The sequence below is a fragment of the Schistocerca cancellata genome, chromosome 1, assembly GCF_023864275.1.
Source record: "Schistocerca cancellata isolate TAMUIC-IGC-003103 chromosome 1, iqSchCanc2.1, whole genome shotgun sequence".
Taxonomy (NCBI): Eukaryota; Metazoa; Arthropoda; class Insecta; order Orthoptera; family Acrididae; genus Schistocerca; species Schistocerca cancellata.
Window position 1 is genome coordinate 1,025,879,750 of NC_064626.1, and position 19,050 is coordinate 1,025,898,799.

Consider the following 19,050-nt stretch of genomic DNA (forward strand, 5'->3'; position numbering starts at 1 on the left):
AACTGTATGGCAATCAGTTGCATGAATCATGTGGTCGTGACGCATACAACCATCTAGATGTAGACAATGACAAAAAGTGTTAAAATATTTATAAACAAACTGGTTTAAATTGTTTATAAACTTACCAAAACTTCTACTACAATGACGCTTTTATATTGTATTGTATTACATGTAACACTGTAGTATATCTAAGTTTTCTGCGTTTCATTTCTACAACATTATGATATAACGAAATGACAATGAGTTATTCATGCATGAGATTCTTCTAATACATGCCGGATGTGGTACTAGGAGTAAATATAGTACTGATGGGGATAAATACTGGTATAATTCCGCACAGTAATATCTTATTCCTCACATAATTTCTTTTTCTGGCTTTCTAAACACACAACAAACTACATACACATATATATTTTTTGAGTCATGGCAGGAATTGATTCTTACATCGCGCAGAAAGCCTCTCACTGAAATCTGTCATTAGTTCATGTGTGAGCATGCAAATAATACATGCCGGACGTGCTACTAGGAGTAAATATAGTACTAAGGGGGATAAATACTGATATAATTCCTCACGTAATCCCTTTCTATGGCTTTATGGGCACACATCAAACTAACTATGCCGAATGTTATCTGTTATGAATTGTTTGGAGTTATAGCAGAAATTGATTTTTACATCATGCAGGATGTCAATTACACTTTCTGAAGTATGTCATTACTTTATATGTGTACTGTGATGCTGTAACATACTTAGGAGGTCTGTTGAAGCGCTCACCACTGAAGGACGAGATATAAATTACTTTTGCGCTGTTACTTAAACATGGAGCAGACTAGAATCTATCAAACACTTAAATAAATTATTCGATTAACGCGTAAAGTATTTATACGTTGAGAAAACTGCAGTATCTAGTTACTTGTGCTCATTGGTATAGAATCATTTTAATAGCACAGAGTACTAATCGATATAGTTTGGGATATATGTAAACTTTCTGTATTGATATTTAGACTGTACTTTTTCCAGTTATCTTTCGAAACGTTGAAGACTAACTCTGTATTCTATGTTTAGATTTAGCATGCGCAATTCAGTATAATGTAAAACGCATGTACACCGTACATATTCGAAAAATTAATCTTTTATATTATGTGTATGGGTTCTGAAACAATTCTCAACACATTTATGGAGCATCCGTATGGTATAAAAATAGGTGACATTCCACAGAACCAACTGCAGCCTCAGTCCTTTTCGGAAGTTTAGAGATCAATTTCATAATGTTCATTTTTTTTAATCAAGAATGTCTTATCATACGGAAAGTAAGCAGTAGATATGATGGATTCTAGCTCCTATTTTCGTTGAAGAAGTGATCAATGTATTTGCGATGTAATTCCTAGTTCCTATTCAACATGGCACACTTAATTTGACTCAGTATATATTATGGTCTCTGTTCCCTTAATTGAATCAGATGATGATATTTTCGAAACACGTCATTAAAAAGTGTGGTCACAAGTATACTTGTGGCTATTTTTCTATTATCATAACGTCCATAATAGCCATTCTCTTTCTCCTATCTAGTGAGCAATGCATTTCCTTTGTATAGCGCTGCGGATCAGCTACGACAATCATTTGTTACCCTTAAAATTCACACTACATGTCACTGTCTGCAGTAGTGTTGCCTGTTCACTAGGGTTCGCAACTAGTAATTGATCTGAGACGGTAAGTGTCAGTTCATTGAATTCAGAAAAGTCGTACTTGGAGATTTTAGCGCAAACTGGTGTGTCCTGTACATCTTACCTCGTATAAAATATTTTCGAATTTGTTGGTGAACTCGATCTTTCCGTGGACATAGTTTGCTTTCTTCGATAACTTCTATACTACAGTTTTCTTCGACGTTTTGAAAAGATGAGTGATAGACAATCAAAATATAATCAAAAAAATATTTACTACAGACAGCTACAGACCTGAAACAACATTGGTACTCATCAAGCCGATAAACGTGAATATTCAATATACAGACGCAGAAGCATCGAAAGGTATCTTATGAAGCTCTTCGATTCAACGACACAGTGACGATAATAATGTCTCACTTGCCTTCATCGGCGTCTAAAAACGCTAGTGAATGACCCTCAAAGCTCACAGGTTGCCTTATAACTTTATAAAGGAAGAAAAGAGAGCAACCGTTATTTCCACCCCAATGCTCATATACCTCAGGATATTGGAGACGGAGCTTTCAGCAAAGCGCAGTCCCCAACGTCGTGAAGGCAACGTTTTTGTGATCGGTCCGATGGCACACAAAGCCAAGGTAAGCGTAGCGCAGTCAGTAGCAGCGCCTCTCCCCGCCTTTATTCACAAAACTCTTTTCCTGTACGAAACCGTGCTGTTACAAGACAGCGAAACGAAGCGCTTGTTAACGAAAGTTTTATATGAAAAGCTGTTACATGGAACATATTTGACAATATAGGGGCTCTTTGCATCGTCACAAAACCCTATCTATATTTCCAGGACGATATATTGAAATGTTTTTAGGTCCAAAATAATTTTCAGCGAACAGTAATTATCCTTATTGAGAAATCACAGCAACAACAATGCTTTCTCATGGTATCAATATCGCAGATCTGTATCTTTGAGAGAACGTATTTATTATGATAGAGCTGTGAAACATTTACCAATTTAGTAACATGGCAGTAGCAAATGTTACAAGAAATAGTAAAAACAAGAAAATGCGGATTCCATCGTAAATTTAACCGAAATAGAAATGACCGTAATCTACATTAATGGATAAAGTCTGTCTGGAAATAGATTCCATCATATATCGCAGGTGGACACAAATTTGTAATTAAGTTTTGAGATTTCATTCTTCAACAGCTGCAACATTCAGGTGGGATGCTTACATTTTACGCACAACACAAGCAGAAAGAAATGTATACATAAATTTGCTGTCTTGGTCTCATTGCTCCACGAAGAAGCATGCTATCGTTTCCTGGCATTTTCATGTGTATCAAGCGACCACAAACCAAGTTTTACAGAAAAATATACCTGTTACTTTCCCTCTACAGATATCACTGGAATGCGTCGTAAAGGAATTGCTACTAAGACGCTAGTATGGTGTACGAACAAGAAAATGAATAAAGGCTAAAAATGTTTGTTCTGTCAGCACTACATACATGTGCGTAAAAGCTAGAGTGCGCAAATAAAAATGGAACACACAAAATGACGGAAACGATGTCTACACATCTAATATGAATTCCAAAAATCGTCGTTCATATAGATAAGTGTCATTACAGAGGGTGCTACAACCACAGTTTACAAATATTACAGCCATCAAACACACATATATCTGGGACCTTTGAAGTCACAAATATTTACAAAGTATCATGTAATGATATCGTCATCTGAATGATTAAAGAAAGCATTAGGGGAAATTTAGAATACATAACGTAATTAATAACCCACATGCCTTACTAATTCCGTAATAAATAAATTGTCACTACAGAATTTACACATCAGTCTGGTACCTATGATGCAATGAAATGAGCAACTTTCATCGAAGATAGATCTTTGGCAATCATACGTGATCAAGATTGCGTTGAAGTAGCATAAGCTCTTCTCTGAGATATGGTCAAACATTTTCCTAAGAAAGAAAGAATATATTGTCTTTGAATGACTTGAGATAGATTGTAAACGCTTTCTTAAGTTAATGCGAAATGTTATGCAAAATAATCAAGAAAAGAAATAATTTGAATGACACAGAGAACAGGTGAGTTGCAACGAACATCAGCCTCTCCTCAATTTGTTTCCCACTCCATTCCGCACAAAAATTTTGCATATTAACAACCGCCTGAATTCTTATATAATGGTCTTGCTACAGTATTTCCTTTAGGAAGACAAACAACTTAAACTATATATAATGACTGATGAACCATTCAAATATAACATCAGAATAAGGTTACCAATCGAACTTTCGAGGACTCTCCACAATCAACGATAGGAGAGCTTGAAGAGACCTCGGAAATTCGACTAACTGTATTGAAGCGATAAGAGTATTACGTGTAAATTATTTAATCAGTGTGCAGACAGAGATATTTTGCAAATAGCTGCTGGTTACAACACAGATAATTTTACATTGTCTGCACCAAAAGTGCGATCTCACTTTTGTCTCGTTTAGTCGCAACCTTCGTTTATATATCGGTGCGAGATATTGTATTCCGTTTCGTCATTTGCCAGAAAACGTCAACCTTGCAAACCTTGTACATAAAACACAACGGGGACACATTAAGCTTAAACTGAAGCAAAATGGTGTGACCTTGGTTATCAGTTACGGCACATAGCAAACACTTCAACTTCACTCGACCCGCCCTCACGTAAAATTTAAATTAACATTAGCTGCAGATAACAGCGTGCTAAGCATTACATGGCAATACAATGTTCCTCGAAGTTGCCTCCTCAGTTTTAGTAAAGTATCTGGTTAACTAATAATCGCAATTTCTTTGCTTGCTGTACGTCCGCAACTTTTTTTCTTTGAAGCGCAACAAAACTAGAGCTCCATTTGTAGCGATGCTGTTGCTGTTCCAGATGATGTTGGCTGGAAATAAGACAGTTGTCCCTTCAATACTAGCTCATGCAAGGGACTGAAAGTAAACTGCGAAAGTGGTATAAGAAGGCTGACGAGGTAAAGCTCGAAATGCTCGCCATGTGCCCCACCTGAAACTTTAAAAAATTCGTATTCTGGGCGCTGGTAGAAACGCGATCGCCCAAAGAAGCCATTTGTGGAGCCCCGCCATATCCAATACTAACAGCGGCCGGCCAGCGGCCGTGAAGGGTGAGGCGCTCATGCGACTGAGCAGGAGTTCCTCTTCAGCATGTAGCGCGTACCGCGGGCTTGCTGCCCATGCCCCTGCGCCTGGGCGTGGCCGTGGTGTCCGCCTGCGGTCGGGTAGTTGGGCAGCGACTGGCGGCGGCGGCGCACAGCCGGGCTAAGGTTGTAGCGCACCTTGGCCTGCGCCAGCAGCGCCTTGAACACGTCGATGATATGCGTGTTCTCCTTGGCCGAGCACTCCACGTAGCCGCACTCCCACTCGAATAGTGCCGTCGTCTCGGCCACCTCGCGCGCCACCTGCCTCTCGGCGTCCGGCAAGTCATCCTTGTTGCCCACCACCACTATAGGCACGCCGTTGCCACGCGCTTCCACAATCTGCAACAAGATATTACAGTTCTTCTTAACGCACTATGGGGAGAATGTCACTCACAGAAATATACTTTCACTCAATTTTCAATCAACTAATTTGGCAATTGGTCGAAACAAGACCCCGGGAGTAGACAACATTCCATTAGAACTACTGACAGCCATGGGAGAATCAGTCCTGACAAAACTCTGCCATCTGGTGAGCAAAATGTATGAGACAGGCGAAATACCCTCAGACTTCAAGAAGAATGTAATAATTCCAATCCCAAAGGAAGCAGGTGGTGACAGATGTGAAAATTACCGAGCTATCAATTTAATATGTCATGGCTGCAAAATACTAACACGAATTATTTACAGACGAATGGAAAAACTAGTAGAAGCCGACCTCGGGAAATATCAGTTTGGATTCCGTAGTAATACTGGAACACGTGCGGCAATATTGACCCTACGACTTATCTTAGAAGCCAGATTAAGGAAAGGCAAACCTACGTTTCTAGCATTTGTAGACTTAGAGAAAGCTTTTGACAATGTTGACTGGAATACTCTCTTTCAAATTCGGAAAGTGGCAGGGGTAAAATACAGGGAGCGAAAGGCTATTTACAATCTGTACACAAACCAGATGGCAGTTATAAGAGTCGAAGGGCATGAAAGGGAAGCAGTGGTTGGGAAGGGAGTGAGACAGTGTTGTAGCCTCTCCCCGATGTTATTCAATCTGTATATTGAGCAAGCAGTAAAGGAAACACAAGAAAAATTCGGAGTAGGTATTAAAATCCATGGACAAGAAATAAAAACTTTGAGGTTCGCGGATGACATTGTAATTCTGTCAGAGACAGCAAAAGACTTGGAAGAGTAGTTGAACGGAATGGATAGTGTCTTGAAAGGAGGATATAAGATGAACATCAACAAAAGCAAAACGAGGATAATGGAATGTGCCGAACCGTTCTAGGCGCTTCAGCCTGGAATCGCGCGACCGCTACGGTCGCAGGTTCGAATCCTGCCTCAGCATGGATGTGTGTGATGTCCTTAGGTTAGTTAGGTTGAAGTAGTTCTAAGTTCTAGGGGACTGATGACCTCAGATGTTGAGTCCCATAGTTATCAGAGCCATTTGAACCATTTGATAATAGAATGTAGTCGAATTAAATCGGGTGATGCTGCGGGAATTAGATTAGGAAATGAGACACTTAAAATAGTAAAGGAGTTTTGCTATTTGGGGAGCAAAATAACTGATGATGGTCGAAGTAAAGAGGATATAAAATGTAGACTGGCGATGGCAAGGAAAGCGTTTCTGAAGAGGAGGAATTTGTTAACATCGAGTATAGATTTAAGTGTCAAGAAGTCGTTTCTGAAGTAATTGTATGGAGTGTAGCCATGTATGGAAGTGAAACATGGACGATAAATAGTTTGGACAAGAAGAGAATGAAAGCTTTTGAAGTGTGGTGCTACGGAAGAATGCTGAAGATTATATGGGTAGATCACATAACTAATGATGAGGTATTGAATAGAATTGGGGAGACGAGGAGTTTGTGGCACAACTTGATAAGAAGAAGGGACCGGTTGGTAGGACATGTTCTGAGGCATCAAGGGATCACAAATTTAGCATTAGAGGGCAGCGTGGAGGGTAAAGATTGTAGAGAGAGACCAAGAGATGAATACACTAAGCAGATTCAGAAGGATGTATGTTGCAGCAAGAATTGGGAAATGAAGAAGCTTGCACAGGATAGAGTAGCACGGAGGGATGCATTAAACTAGTCTCAGGACTGAAGACCACAACAACAACAATTTGGCAATAATAACATCATTCAGGTACAGATGTTTAAAAAGTGGCAGGTGGTTTGCAAATGCCTTACAATGTCAAGAGGTGCAACAGAAGAGAAAAAATACGTAAAGAGGGTGCGTAAATTTATTTACCTCTATCTACGATCTGTACTTTCTGTCTTATTTACTTCTATTCTCTGATGAAGTGGTCAAGACAGGCTGCTTGAAGACTGACGCATTGCATGGCTCCATTCTTTTCAATCAAATTCCAAAATAACTGGGAGGAGATGAAGCAAGACGAGGTGTCACATACAGAAAAGTCTACAACCGTGCTACCGCACCATCTGCTCGCTACACTAGAAAACAGTGCGTCATAAGTACCATATAGGTACAGGGGCTCCACTGACTACCTGCACTCTTTTCCAGTCTGGTGACCGAACAATGTAACTACTACATTTTAAGTTGAAGAAAAGAAGCATCAGTAAAGAATTATCTGAATGGGAAGGAAGCCGGTAGACCTGATGTACAAGTACAGGCAAAGAATTAAATAAAATTTTGGAAAAATGTTAAATAATTTATTCAAGAAAACGAGCTTCACAACTGAGCAAGACAATAACATATTGATTCACCTTTGGCCGTTATGCAAGTAGTTATTCGCTTGGTGTTGATTGATAGAGTTGTGGGATGTCCTCCTGAGGGCTGTCGTGCCCGATTCGGGCCAATTGGCGCGTTAGATGGTCAAAATTCTGAACTGTTTGCACAGTCCTCCCCATAATGCCTCGAATGTTCTCAGTTGGGGAAATATCCAGCTGCCTTCCTGGCTAAGATAGGGTTTGACAAGCACGAAGACAAGCAGCAGAAACTCTAGCTGTGTATCGGTGGGCATTATCTAGCAGAAATGAAGGTCCAGGATGGCTTGCCAAGAAGAGAAACAAAACGTGGAGTAGAATATCATCGACGTACCGCTGTAATGTGAGGGTGCCGAAGATACCATGCAAAGGGTACAGCTGTGAAAGAAAATGGCATCTCAGACCATCACTCCTGGTTGTCAGGCCATGTGATATTTGACAGCCAGGTTGGTAGCCCATCACTATTCACATCGTCTCCAGACATGTCTTCAGTAAGCATCAGAGCATGGAATCTCATTGATTGCAGTATAATTATCTTCAGTGATGAGTCTGAAATGAGCCCCGACGATCAGTGAAGGAATGTCTGGAGACACCCCATACAGCAGTGGGATACCAACCTGAATATCGATCGCCATACAGCCCAACAACTAGGAGTGATGGTCTGGAGTGGCATTTCATTTCATAGCAGGACCGCTTTGTCTTCTGTGACACCCCTATAGTACAGCGACATTCTACACCCCAATCATACAATAAAGGCTTTCACGACCGGATGTTTCAGCTGCCGAGAATTCTTCCGGGTTGTATGGCCATGGTCCATGGAAGTCCAAAGCTACGTTGGACATCTTCGGAGGTGCTCCTGGTTGTGCTGAGTCTTGCCGACTGACGAGTCGGACGTCGAAGAACGGCTTAAATACCGTGGAAAGTGGGCGTGGTCTGGATTTCACGTTTTATCAGAGATGAACCTTGTCAAAGATAAAATACAACTATAGATCATAGTACGTCAAAGATAAAACTTCTCATCGATTCTGTAGCGCCACTGTCCTTGTATCGCTAACTTTCATAATTTCTTCTTTTCTGTTAAAAGTACCTCCATGTTTGAATATTTCGATGGCTTCTCTATATAGCCGTGGGTAATAGACCAACTAAGAAAATAGGCCAAACACTTCGTTCAGTTAAGGATAAACGTCCCCCTCTGTCTGAAAGTTGTGTATACAAGATTCTGTGTGCATGTGGTAGGGTCTACATTGGAACTACAAAGAGAAGTGTGAATGCACGGTTGGAGGAACATAAAAGTCTTTGCCGAGCAGGGAAAACAGGCAAGTCAGCCATGGCGGAACACGCTCTTCAGTCGGGTGATCACTTAGTGAAATTTTCGGAAACTGTTTATGTACTATGACGTACTATTATCCACGGCTATATAGAGAAGCCATCGAAATATACAAACATGGGGATAATTGTAACAGAAAAGGAGAAGCTATGAAACTTAGCGATACATGGACAGTGGCGCTACAGAATCGATGAGAAGTTTTATCTTCGATGTACTATTTTCGTTAGTTATATTTTATCCTTGACAAGGTACATCTCTGATATCACCTGAAATCCAGACCATGCCCACTTTCCACGGTATTTGGGCCGTTCTTCGACGCATGACTCGTCAGTCGGCAAGACTCAGCACAACCAGGAGCACCTCCGAAGATTTCCAACGTAGCTTTGGACGAAAAGTCATGGATAGAAGAGTTCCATGACCATGGCCATACAATCCGGAAGAATTCTCGGCAGCATTCTACACCCCGTTTTGCTTCTCTTCATGGCAGACCATCCTGGGCTTAAATTTCAGCAAGGTAACTGCCGCCCACACACAGCGATAGTTTCTACTGCTTGTCTTTGTGATTGTGAAACCATTTCTTGGCCAAAAAGGTCGCCGGATATCTCACTAGTTGAGAACTTCAGGAACATCACGGGTGGGGCCCCCCAACCAGCTTAGTAATTTGACGACGTAACACGCTAGATGGACAGAATTTTACTCGATGCCTCTCATAAGGCCGTTCAAGAACTCTATTAATTGTTTCCAAGCTGAATAACTGCTAACGTGGACAATTCATTATTAACCTGCTCAATTAATGAATATCTTTCTCTTGAACAAATCATCCAATTTTTCTGCGATTGTAATCACTTGTTTGTCTGTATATGCCTATCACAACTATCGATTTCTGTCACATTGGGATAGTTCCCTCGTTGTATGTTGATGTTTCTTCTCTTAGAGTGTATTTTGTTTGTCACTGGCTACCGCTAGACGACATAATGAATTAGATAGTACCACTGGATATAAAAGAACCGCTTCTCACAGACTGATAATTAATGATATTGTATTTAATAAGTTAATGATTTTGTAAAGTTAACATGTGCAAGAGAATATTGTTGATGATCTGAAAATGTATATAAGACGACTGTACGTTGAGAGAGGGTGTTCTAATTTGTAAGGTAAATATGCAAATGTGTAACGTAATACGTTGAAATAATATTGGTGAGGCAGGCGGAAACAATAATTGCAGATTACGTCTTTGAAGTTTTTTGACGCATTACGAAGGATACGCAGTTATGCAACGTGTTTATCGTTACGCATCTGTGGAGTAATAGTGCATAGTGTGTAGTGCACAGTACTAGGCGGTAGTGAGCGACGACTGGGCGTGCAGTTGAAATTATGAGAAAAGACAACGTTACTGAGAGGCTTTGGAAGTGCATTTCAGTGACAAGATTGTATTAAAAGCAATGTAACCTCTGGTTGTGGCATGGCTAGTATTAGTTAGGTCCCAAAGATTCGGAGACTCCACTTCTCAAAATAGTAGCTACAAAATAAGGAAGTGGAAGTATACCACGCAGCTTGCCAGACGTGAGTGCTTTGCTGTTTCATTGTGCACCAAATGAACTTCATCAGAGATTGAGAAACTGTTTTAAATTTGTATATTGCCAAAATACATGCCGTGACGGAATGAGTTGTTGGGCTACAACTGACTATGCCAGGGAAATGACCATTGTCCTCATGACACTATGTAAAATTAGATTTGGTACCCATCTGTTTGTAAAATAATAAAATGAGTATGTGTTTTTATAAAATACAGTTAAATTGAAATTTTAGATTTTAAATCAAACTAGCGGCTGTAATTTTAAAGAATTAGATGAAAGAGTGTATTGGTAAATATCGCAGTTTCGAAACTGAGTACAAAGTGGACTTACTAGTCATTATGCCTTTACTTAATTTCTTGGGATACCGAATTCTGTACAACTCTTATGAGTGACAGTGTCTGACATTTCGCTGTCCTCGATTTCCATTATTAGGACAGATTTATTGTTCAAGGAATCCGTACTTTGCATTTACCTTGACCCATGTTATTAATAAATGAATAAGTCTTCATGTATTAGCCTGAACTCAATCGATTCCATCCTTTTATTCTGCCGGCCGGAGTGGCCGTGCGGTTCTAGGCGCTACAGTCTGGACCCGAGCGACCGCTACGGTCGCAGGTTCGAATCCTGCCTCGGGCATGGATGTGTGTGATGTCCTTAGGTTAGTTAGGTTTAATTTGTTCTAAGTTCTAGGCGACTGATGACCTCAGAAGTTCAGTCGCATAGTGCTCAGAGCCAGAGCCTTTTATTCTGTCCTACCGCGCTAGCACACTACAATGTGCGCGCAAGTGCAGTCTAGTGTTTGTGCCGATGTTTATGATGTCAGAAGGAGAGTTTGAAGCCTAGAGCTCCTCTTGAATGGCATGAAGAGGGCCGCCGAGGTTAACGTTTCCATCCGATTGATTAATCACCATCTACAGTGCCCTGTGCCGTCAATTCATGACAAATGGTGAAATCTTTCATCCAGAACATCGATGAAGAGTGTGGTGATCAGGGAATTTACCACACCAACTGTCATTGCCTTTCTGGAAAAATACTAGTGATGGAAATCTTTGCAACGCCAGGATTTGAACGTACGACCTCTGAATCGAGCGCGAGCACACGTATGTGCATTAGTGCCTTGGGGTTTGAAAGCTTAGTAGTGATTGGGCGATTGGACATGTTGTTAACATGTTTCTAGGATAATGCGTTCCCATCAGAAATATAAAACCCAATTGTGGGTAACGCTATCTACATAGAACATAGGACGTTTGTGTATTTAAGAGAATAAAATCGATGACTTGTGCTGCAGTGTACATGATACACAGAGTATCCTTCACTAGAAATATTTGTTACGTTCAATTTTGTTATCTTGTAACTGTCTGAAAATAAGATGGGTCAGGTTTGAATATGTAAAGACCGGAAGAGCTGAGTGTTATGTAACTTATTTCTTAAACCTTCTTATCGGTGTATGAAAAATAAAATAATAGCAGCAACAAAACAAAAGACAAGCCTTTTTTCTAACAAGTACTATTCAATAATCTTTGTAACTCTTTTTCGTGTATCTATTGTCTGCAGAAAGAACATTTGCTTATTTAAATTTATGTGAATGTTAACAAAAATTTATGTCTTTCTGCTAAATTATCAGATGAAGCGTGCACCATAGACACTCACAGAAAGAGGAAGTGTCTTGAAGCAGCTTGTGGACAGTTTCAAACGTAACATGGAGTCCTAAGTCGAATACAGTGTAGGTAAAGTCTAAAGTGAGAAACGTCAACTGCATAAACACAGTCATTTTACAAAACCATTCAGCTGATTAAATACTTTGTGTCACGGAGTTTGAGAATGTTTGCATTCGCAACAGCATCTCGCATCTGATTACTGTCCTATTTCACCCAGCTTCTAACTCAGAGATGGATAGGTTCGCGTGAACATTCAAGACCGTAATCAAGAAGTCCATGTCTACCATGTCACACGATGACGCATTGTTTAGCTTTCTTGCCACGTAACAGACAACATCGATGAATGGGTGTGGTCCGGCGGAATGTTTGAATGGGCGCCAGCCATGGGGTTCTTGGATTTGATGCAACGCATGTCATATTTCCGCCGCATTTTCTTTGTGTGGCTGTCGTTTTGTCACAGCATTATTCTCGTTTCCTCCTGGAAGAGGGCGTGATAGGCCTTTGCTCCCATGACTCCTGATGCTGAGCCCATGCGGCTGCAAACTGCACCTTCCATTCCCCTCTCATCCGTGGATGACGCCTTGATCCCGATGATGCCGGTGGACCTGACATTACGCCAATCTCCAACACCTTCCACCGTCCCGGCGAAGTCAGGGGAGTCGTTATTGCCTACTTAGGTGGTAGACCCGCTTCGGAGGTCGTGGCAGAAATCAAGTCACTTTCAGCTCTATGAAGGGCTGGATTTAGTATCCCGCCAGTGGACATACATATGGACGCAGATGAACTCCCATAGGGCTTGTGGCAGGGTTGTATTGAAAGCTATCATAGACGGCACACGCAGAATGTGTATGTGCAGAAACACTGACTCAGGGGTTTACTTTCCGGAAGTGACAAGCCAGGCCAGTTGGTTCATGCACTGAGATTAAATAATAGGCACCTGGCATGACTTTCGCATTTGTTTCACTATTTCACGCTAGTTGCGTTTCGGATTTTCTCTGTGGTTGTCTCTGCACAGTTTTCGGACTCTCTGCTCCCCCTTATACTGGCCCACAAAGTCGAGTTTTCCTATACCAGGGTCCGCCTCTCTGGCTTCATGGTCTAGCACTCACCATCAGCACATCTGTGCCTACAGGACAGTTCTGCGGCGTTGTCACCCCTATGCAGAATCAAAAGATTTAATTGAAGTTCTCTGTCTATTAGCCTTGTTCCCTTCACTGCTCAAGATAAGTGAATCAGAAAAGGCTTTAAACAAAGTTGTTTGATGTCCCCACGATCCAGTAAACAGAAGAGTATCAGGAGAAATCAACCAATCTGACGGTATGGTAAACAGAGACAGGTAAAACTGCTCGCTTCTCTCAATTCACAGTTGGCTATCTGCAGACTATCCACTGTGTCTAGGATTAACAAACTTTTGGTATACTGAAGAGTCCATATTGCAATGGTTAAGCTTCGATTATACATGATAAACGTTGTGAGAAATGTAAATTTGAAAGAAACGTCAGACAAGGGGGTTAAATTTCAACAAAGTATTCTCAGCAGTCCAAGAGATATTTTTCATATAATTAAACTGGGAAAATTGAGAATAAAATGTATTAATCGAGGATATGCAAACAGCTCGGGTTCTTCTCATGATGTATCACCGTACTGTACCGACACATTACCTTCAGCGGAAGATATGGTCATCACTCCACATGATTACCACAGCTGTTGTCCAAATATCCATCAGAAGCTGTATATAAGGAAAAGATTAGTGTGTGCCTAAACTGCAAATAAAGCACACCAAAACATAGTTAACTTAAGAGCAAGTTTGAAAACTGATAACAAAAAGAGAATATAATTTAAGACTTTCCCGGAGATATAATGTCATCTCGTAGAATCGGATATACTGCCGGTGGTCTGCGTCTTCCCAACACGATATTTCAAAGTCGTAACTCGGCGTCTTCATCAGGTGTTCCCTGAGACTCGTGTTGGGAAGACGCGGACCACCGGCAGTACACCAGATTCTACGGGATGACAAAAAGAGAATAGTTTATAGTCCACGTATATAGAAGAACATAATAGGAATTATCAACGAAGTCGTAGAACCGGAGGATTAGATTTTTATATTTAGAGTAACTGAAGACAGGAAAGGATACAAACAGAACGGAAAAAAATGCATGTAGTGTTACTGGGAAACTAACTAGCGGATTCAAAATATAAGTGTCCTATCCTTATGACATGGAAAGTTTAAAATATTTGCGTATTACCAATTTGTACTTACGTTAGCGACTTTTAAAGTAAAAATCTGTAAAGATATATTTGATATGTAAGGGAGGGTGGAAACGAGGAATGTAGAGCAAATCTAGAACATTGAAACAAACAGCTTCTTGCACAAAGAAGAAATGAAGAGACTGTTGTCGGGTGTTGTCTGCCCTTGCGATAGTTGCCGTGTATTTTGTGGTATATGGGACAAACGTACTGTAGCAACCATGTGTAATTGACCTAGTTCCTACAGAGGAAATTTCGTTACATAGTATCCTTATGAGTACTGCGATACTAGTGCACTTTTATATGAAGTGTACTGTATTCAGTGAAGGTAGAATGCAGTGTTGTTATTCTGTGCCAAGCGCTAGTGTTTGTTAACAGTGATTGCAGTCGCTTCCATTATCAAGCTGTTAGCAACTGTGGACAAATGTACAGTGCTACGGCTAAGGTAAACATACTCACACGAAGTGGAAAAACAACGCTGTCGTTTCAGTAATCGAGAGCATGTTGCGCGGTTATCATATTCGTCTGTTAGCTGCAGCGACGAGAACACTTCTCCTCGACTGCTACCCTATATTGACTTAAAACGTTCGCTTTGTTAGGATCCTCCCCATTCGCATTTTACAGACAAACAAGTTTCTTAATAAATTAACATTTAATTGATTGAAAGGTAATGTTGCGATTCCCAATGTTAACGGCAATTTCCGGTGTCGCCCAGTGTTTATCACACTTACATCCGGTGTTGTAATTTAATGTGTGTACCTCTTTTTGGTTCAAATGGCTCTGAGAAGTATGGGACGAGGTCATCAGTCCCCTAGAACTTAGAACTACTTAAACCTAACTAACCTAAGGACGTCACACACATCCACGCCCGATGCAGGATTCGAACCTGCGACCGTAGCGGTCGCGCTGCTCCAGACTGAAGCGCCTAGAACCGCTCGGATACACGGGCCGGCTAAACATTTTTCTCTTAGCTTTAGAAGTGCTACACATTCTCTGTCTTAAAAAAAAAGCTACATACAATTTCTGTTTCATGACACCTATGCAAAATTGTGTCTTTATGAGTGGTTTTGTGGTGTTTGCTTTCGGGCAATTTCTGCATACTTTCATTTCGTTCATTTCGTAACTTGTTCTCCATTATGCATTGTCTTTGAGAAATGTGATCTGTAATGTCCGTCATTAGGTCGGTCAGCTTCAAACAATAACGGCATAGAAAGGGGCTCAATTATCGATAGAAAATTCGTTCAAAGCGGACTTCTAGAAATTAGCAGCTGCACAATGAAAACAGCATTTATGTTCTAAATTTTCATACATCAGTATTACTGTGCTGATGAGTGAACTTGATCAACTTTTTCGTTAATACAGCAATCATTTCAATTCACGCACATGCAACTTGCATCAGTTACGAAAGTAGTTGTTACTTATTGACTTCTATAATAATGACACAGTTTTACCAGTAAAATTATTCAATTTGTCCTTAATTGATGAGTTAATTTTATCAACATTTTTTGGATTTGGTCGATTTTAGCCATAATTATAAACAAACGATTCCTAATTTCATGGCAATGCTTTAATAAGGCATCCTTAGAACAAGGTATGCGAGAATAATAAGATTTATTCGAATGTGTTTCAATTTAAATACAATTTTGGTTCTGTTTTAATGCACTTAAACGGTAGATACTGACGTATTGATTTTCATTTACATCTGGTAACAAAACTATAAACATAAAATGTTCATATCAACGATAGTATAACTACAACCAAAGTAAAAAGTAAACATTTATACCTGTACGTGTGCATTTATATTTCTTGTTACAGTCGTCCCTGAACTTCTTTCTTTAATACTGCTCTCGGATTTATATTTGAAATTACAGAGCTTAACATGTATCGATGTCATTGCAATCAACTGACGAATTACAATACTCTATCGTTATTCGTGTGGTCTTCACGCCAGTGAATGGTGGGATGTAAATGTTCACGCTAGTCTACTCTGTGCAAGGCTCTTCATCTCTGCATAACTACTGCAGCCTACATACATAAGAACTTGTTTACTGTATTCGATCCTTGGTCTTCTTCTATAGTCTCTTCGTCTACAATTTTAAGGCCTCTCCCACATCCCCCCCCCCCCAGACTTGGCTCCATAACAAAATACACGATTCCTTGTTCACATAGTGTTTTTCCTATAAAATGATGCCTTATTTTAGACAAATTGTGGCAATAAATTCTCCTCTCTCCTCAATTCCATTCAGTATCTCGTCGTCAGATGTTCGACTAATCATATAAATTTCACGATTCTTATTTAGCATCTCATTTCGAATTCTCTTTGTCTTTCACGTTTCAATTTCGTACAAGGCTTCAACAAAAATAAAAAAATAAAAAAGAATATTCAGAAAAGAATTCCTAGTATTTAATTTTACATTCAGTGTAAACAAATTTATCTTTTCCGGAAACGCTTCTCTTGCTATTGCCAGAATCCATTTTATGTCCTCTCCGCTTCTGCCGTCATCAGTTGTTTTGCTGTCAAGTAGCAGTACTTATCCACTACTTTTATGTCTCATTTCCTGTTTTATGTCCCTCAATATCATATGATTTAACTCGACTACAATCCACAACAATACTTTTACTTTTGTTGATGTTTATCTCACAATCTCTTTTACAAAACGCTATTCATTTGATCGAACTGTTCTTTCAAGTCCGTTTCCATCTATGACAGAATCAAAGAATGAACAAAAGATTTTAATCCTTCCCCCTGAAGCTTAATCCCATTTCCATATTTCTTCTTGGTGTGCTTCACACTTTATGTAGGTGTTGAATAAAATCATAAAAAGTATAAAACGCAGTCAGACTTCCAATTAATGCTTCTGTTTCATGTTCTTCAATTTTTCTAAGTGCAGCCGATTTTCTATACTAGTTGTAAATAATAGCTCACTCCCCGAATTTTACACCTGCTGCCTACAGCATTTCACCGAAAATAGCTCAGTCAACATTTCCAGAAGCGTTCTGTAACTCTACAAACGCTATCTTTCTTTAAATCGTAGAAACAGTAATGCCTCGCGTATTCGTACACTTCTCCAGTACCTGAAATAATCTTCTCTTAAGCCGCCTTTCACCTGTTTTACCATTCTTCTGTAAATTATTCATGTCACTATTTTACAACCATGACTTATTTAATTGATAATTCGCTAATATTCGCACATGTCAGCACTTGCCTTGCTTTTCAACTACCACATGCTCTATCACGTGAACCATCACATTCCTCTTGAACCTTGAGGATATTTCGCAGGTCTCATACAACATACATACCAGGTGGAATACTTCTGTCGTGGCTGGCTTTCTCACGAATCCCTATAATTAAGATGAAATGTCATCTATTCCCGGAGACCTGTTCCGACTTCTGCGTACTGTCAAATTTTGCTTCCAGTAATTCCCCATCTCATCTTCATTTACTTCCTGTACCCGGCAATATCTTCATTTCCCGTGTGTAGCCATTCTGTGATGTGTTCCACGTTTACTTAGTAATGGCTTACCATCTCAACTCTTGATATTCACACAGCTGCTTCTCTTTGCTCCAAAAATAACTTTAATTTTCTTATAGGGGGCATCGTTCTTCTTCTAGACATGCATGGTTTTACAGTCTCGCATTTGTCAATTACTGCTTAGACATTTTGCACATTCTGTTAATATCAGTTTTTAGACATCTGTATTCTCTCTCGCCTACTCCACTTGCTGCAGTTTTGTATTCTCTTCGCCGGCCGCGGTGTCTCGCGGTTCTAGGCGCTCAGTCCGGAACGGCGCGACTGCTACGGTCGCACTTCGAATCCTGCCTCGGGCATGGATGTGTGCGATGTCCTTAGGTTAGTTAGGTTTACGTAGTTCTAAATTCTAGGGGACTGATGACCACAGATGTTAAGTCCCATAGTGCTCAGAGCCATTTGAACCTTTTTTTTGTATTTTCTTCATCCGTCATTTTAATTCGGCATCTCTCGTGTTATCCAAGAATTTTCACTGGGAATTAGGTTTTGCCTTTTTTATCCTCTTCTCATTTCACTCTTTCGTACCTCAAAGCTGCCCATTCATCTTCTGTTGCAATCGTTTCATCAATTGTCGGCTGAAGCTCCATTTCAACTTCTCAGAACCCTCTTGTTCTTTCAGTTTATCCAGGTCTCGTGTCCCTAGAATCCCACCTTTTTGCAATTTCTTCAGTTGTCATGTGGTGCTCATAAACACCAAATTACGGTCACAGACTATCTGCCCCTACAACTTATTTCCAGTTTAAAATTTGGCTTCGAAATCTCTGTCTTACCATTGTGTTATCTATCTGAAACCTTCCAGTGTTTTGAGGTAGCAGCAGCAGCAGCACTCCGTCTTCAGGATGCAAGTTTCCCATCGGGACCATCCGACCGCCGTGTCATCCTCTGATGAGGTTGCGGATAGGAGGGGCGTGTGGTCAGCACACTGCTCTCCCAGTCGTTATGGAGCCGCTACTATTAGGTCGAGTAGCTCCTCAATTGGCATCACGAGGCTTAGTGCACCCAGAAAAATGACAACAGTGCATGGCGGCCCGGTGGGTCAACCGTTCAGGTGCCGGCCACGCCCAACAGCTCTTAACTTCAATGATCGGAAGGGAACCGGTGTATCCACTGCATCAAGGCCGTTGCCGTTTTGAGGTACGTTCGATGTACACAA

General features: G+C 40.4%; 1 protein-coding gene across 1 annotated transcript in view; it reads right to left on the minus strand.

Annotated features, from left to right (window-relative positions):
* Positions 1-3,257: 3,257 nt before the first annotated feature.
* LOC126089510 (GTP-binding protein Rhes-like) overlaps positions 3,258-19,050 on the minus strand; it is a 463,392-nt gene continuing 447,599 nt past the window's right edge. Inside the window, exon 4 of the mRNA XM_049906915.1 lies at positions 3,258-5,183. Within this exon, the coding sequence (XP_049762872.1) occupies positions 4,821-5,183 (363 nt within the window). The 3' untranslated portion in view covers positions 3,258-4,820. The remainder of the gene's footprint in view (positions 5,184-19,050) is intronic.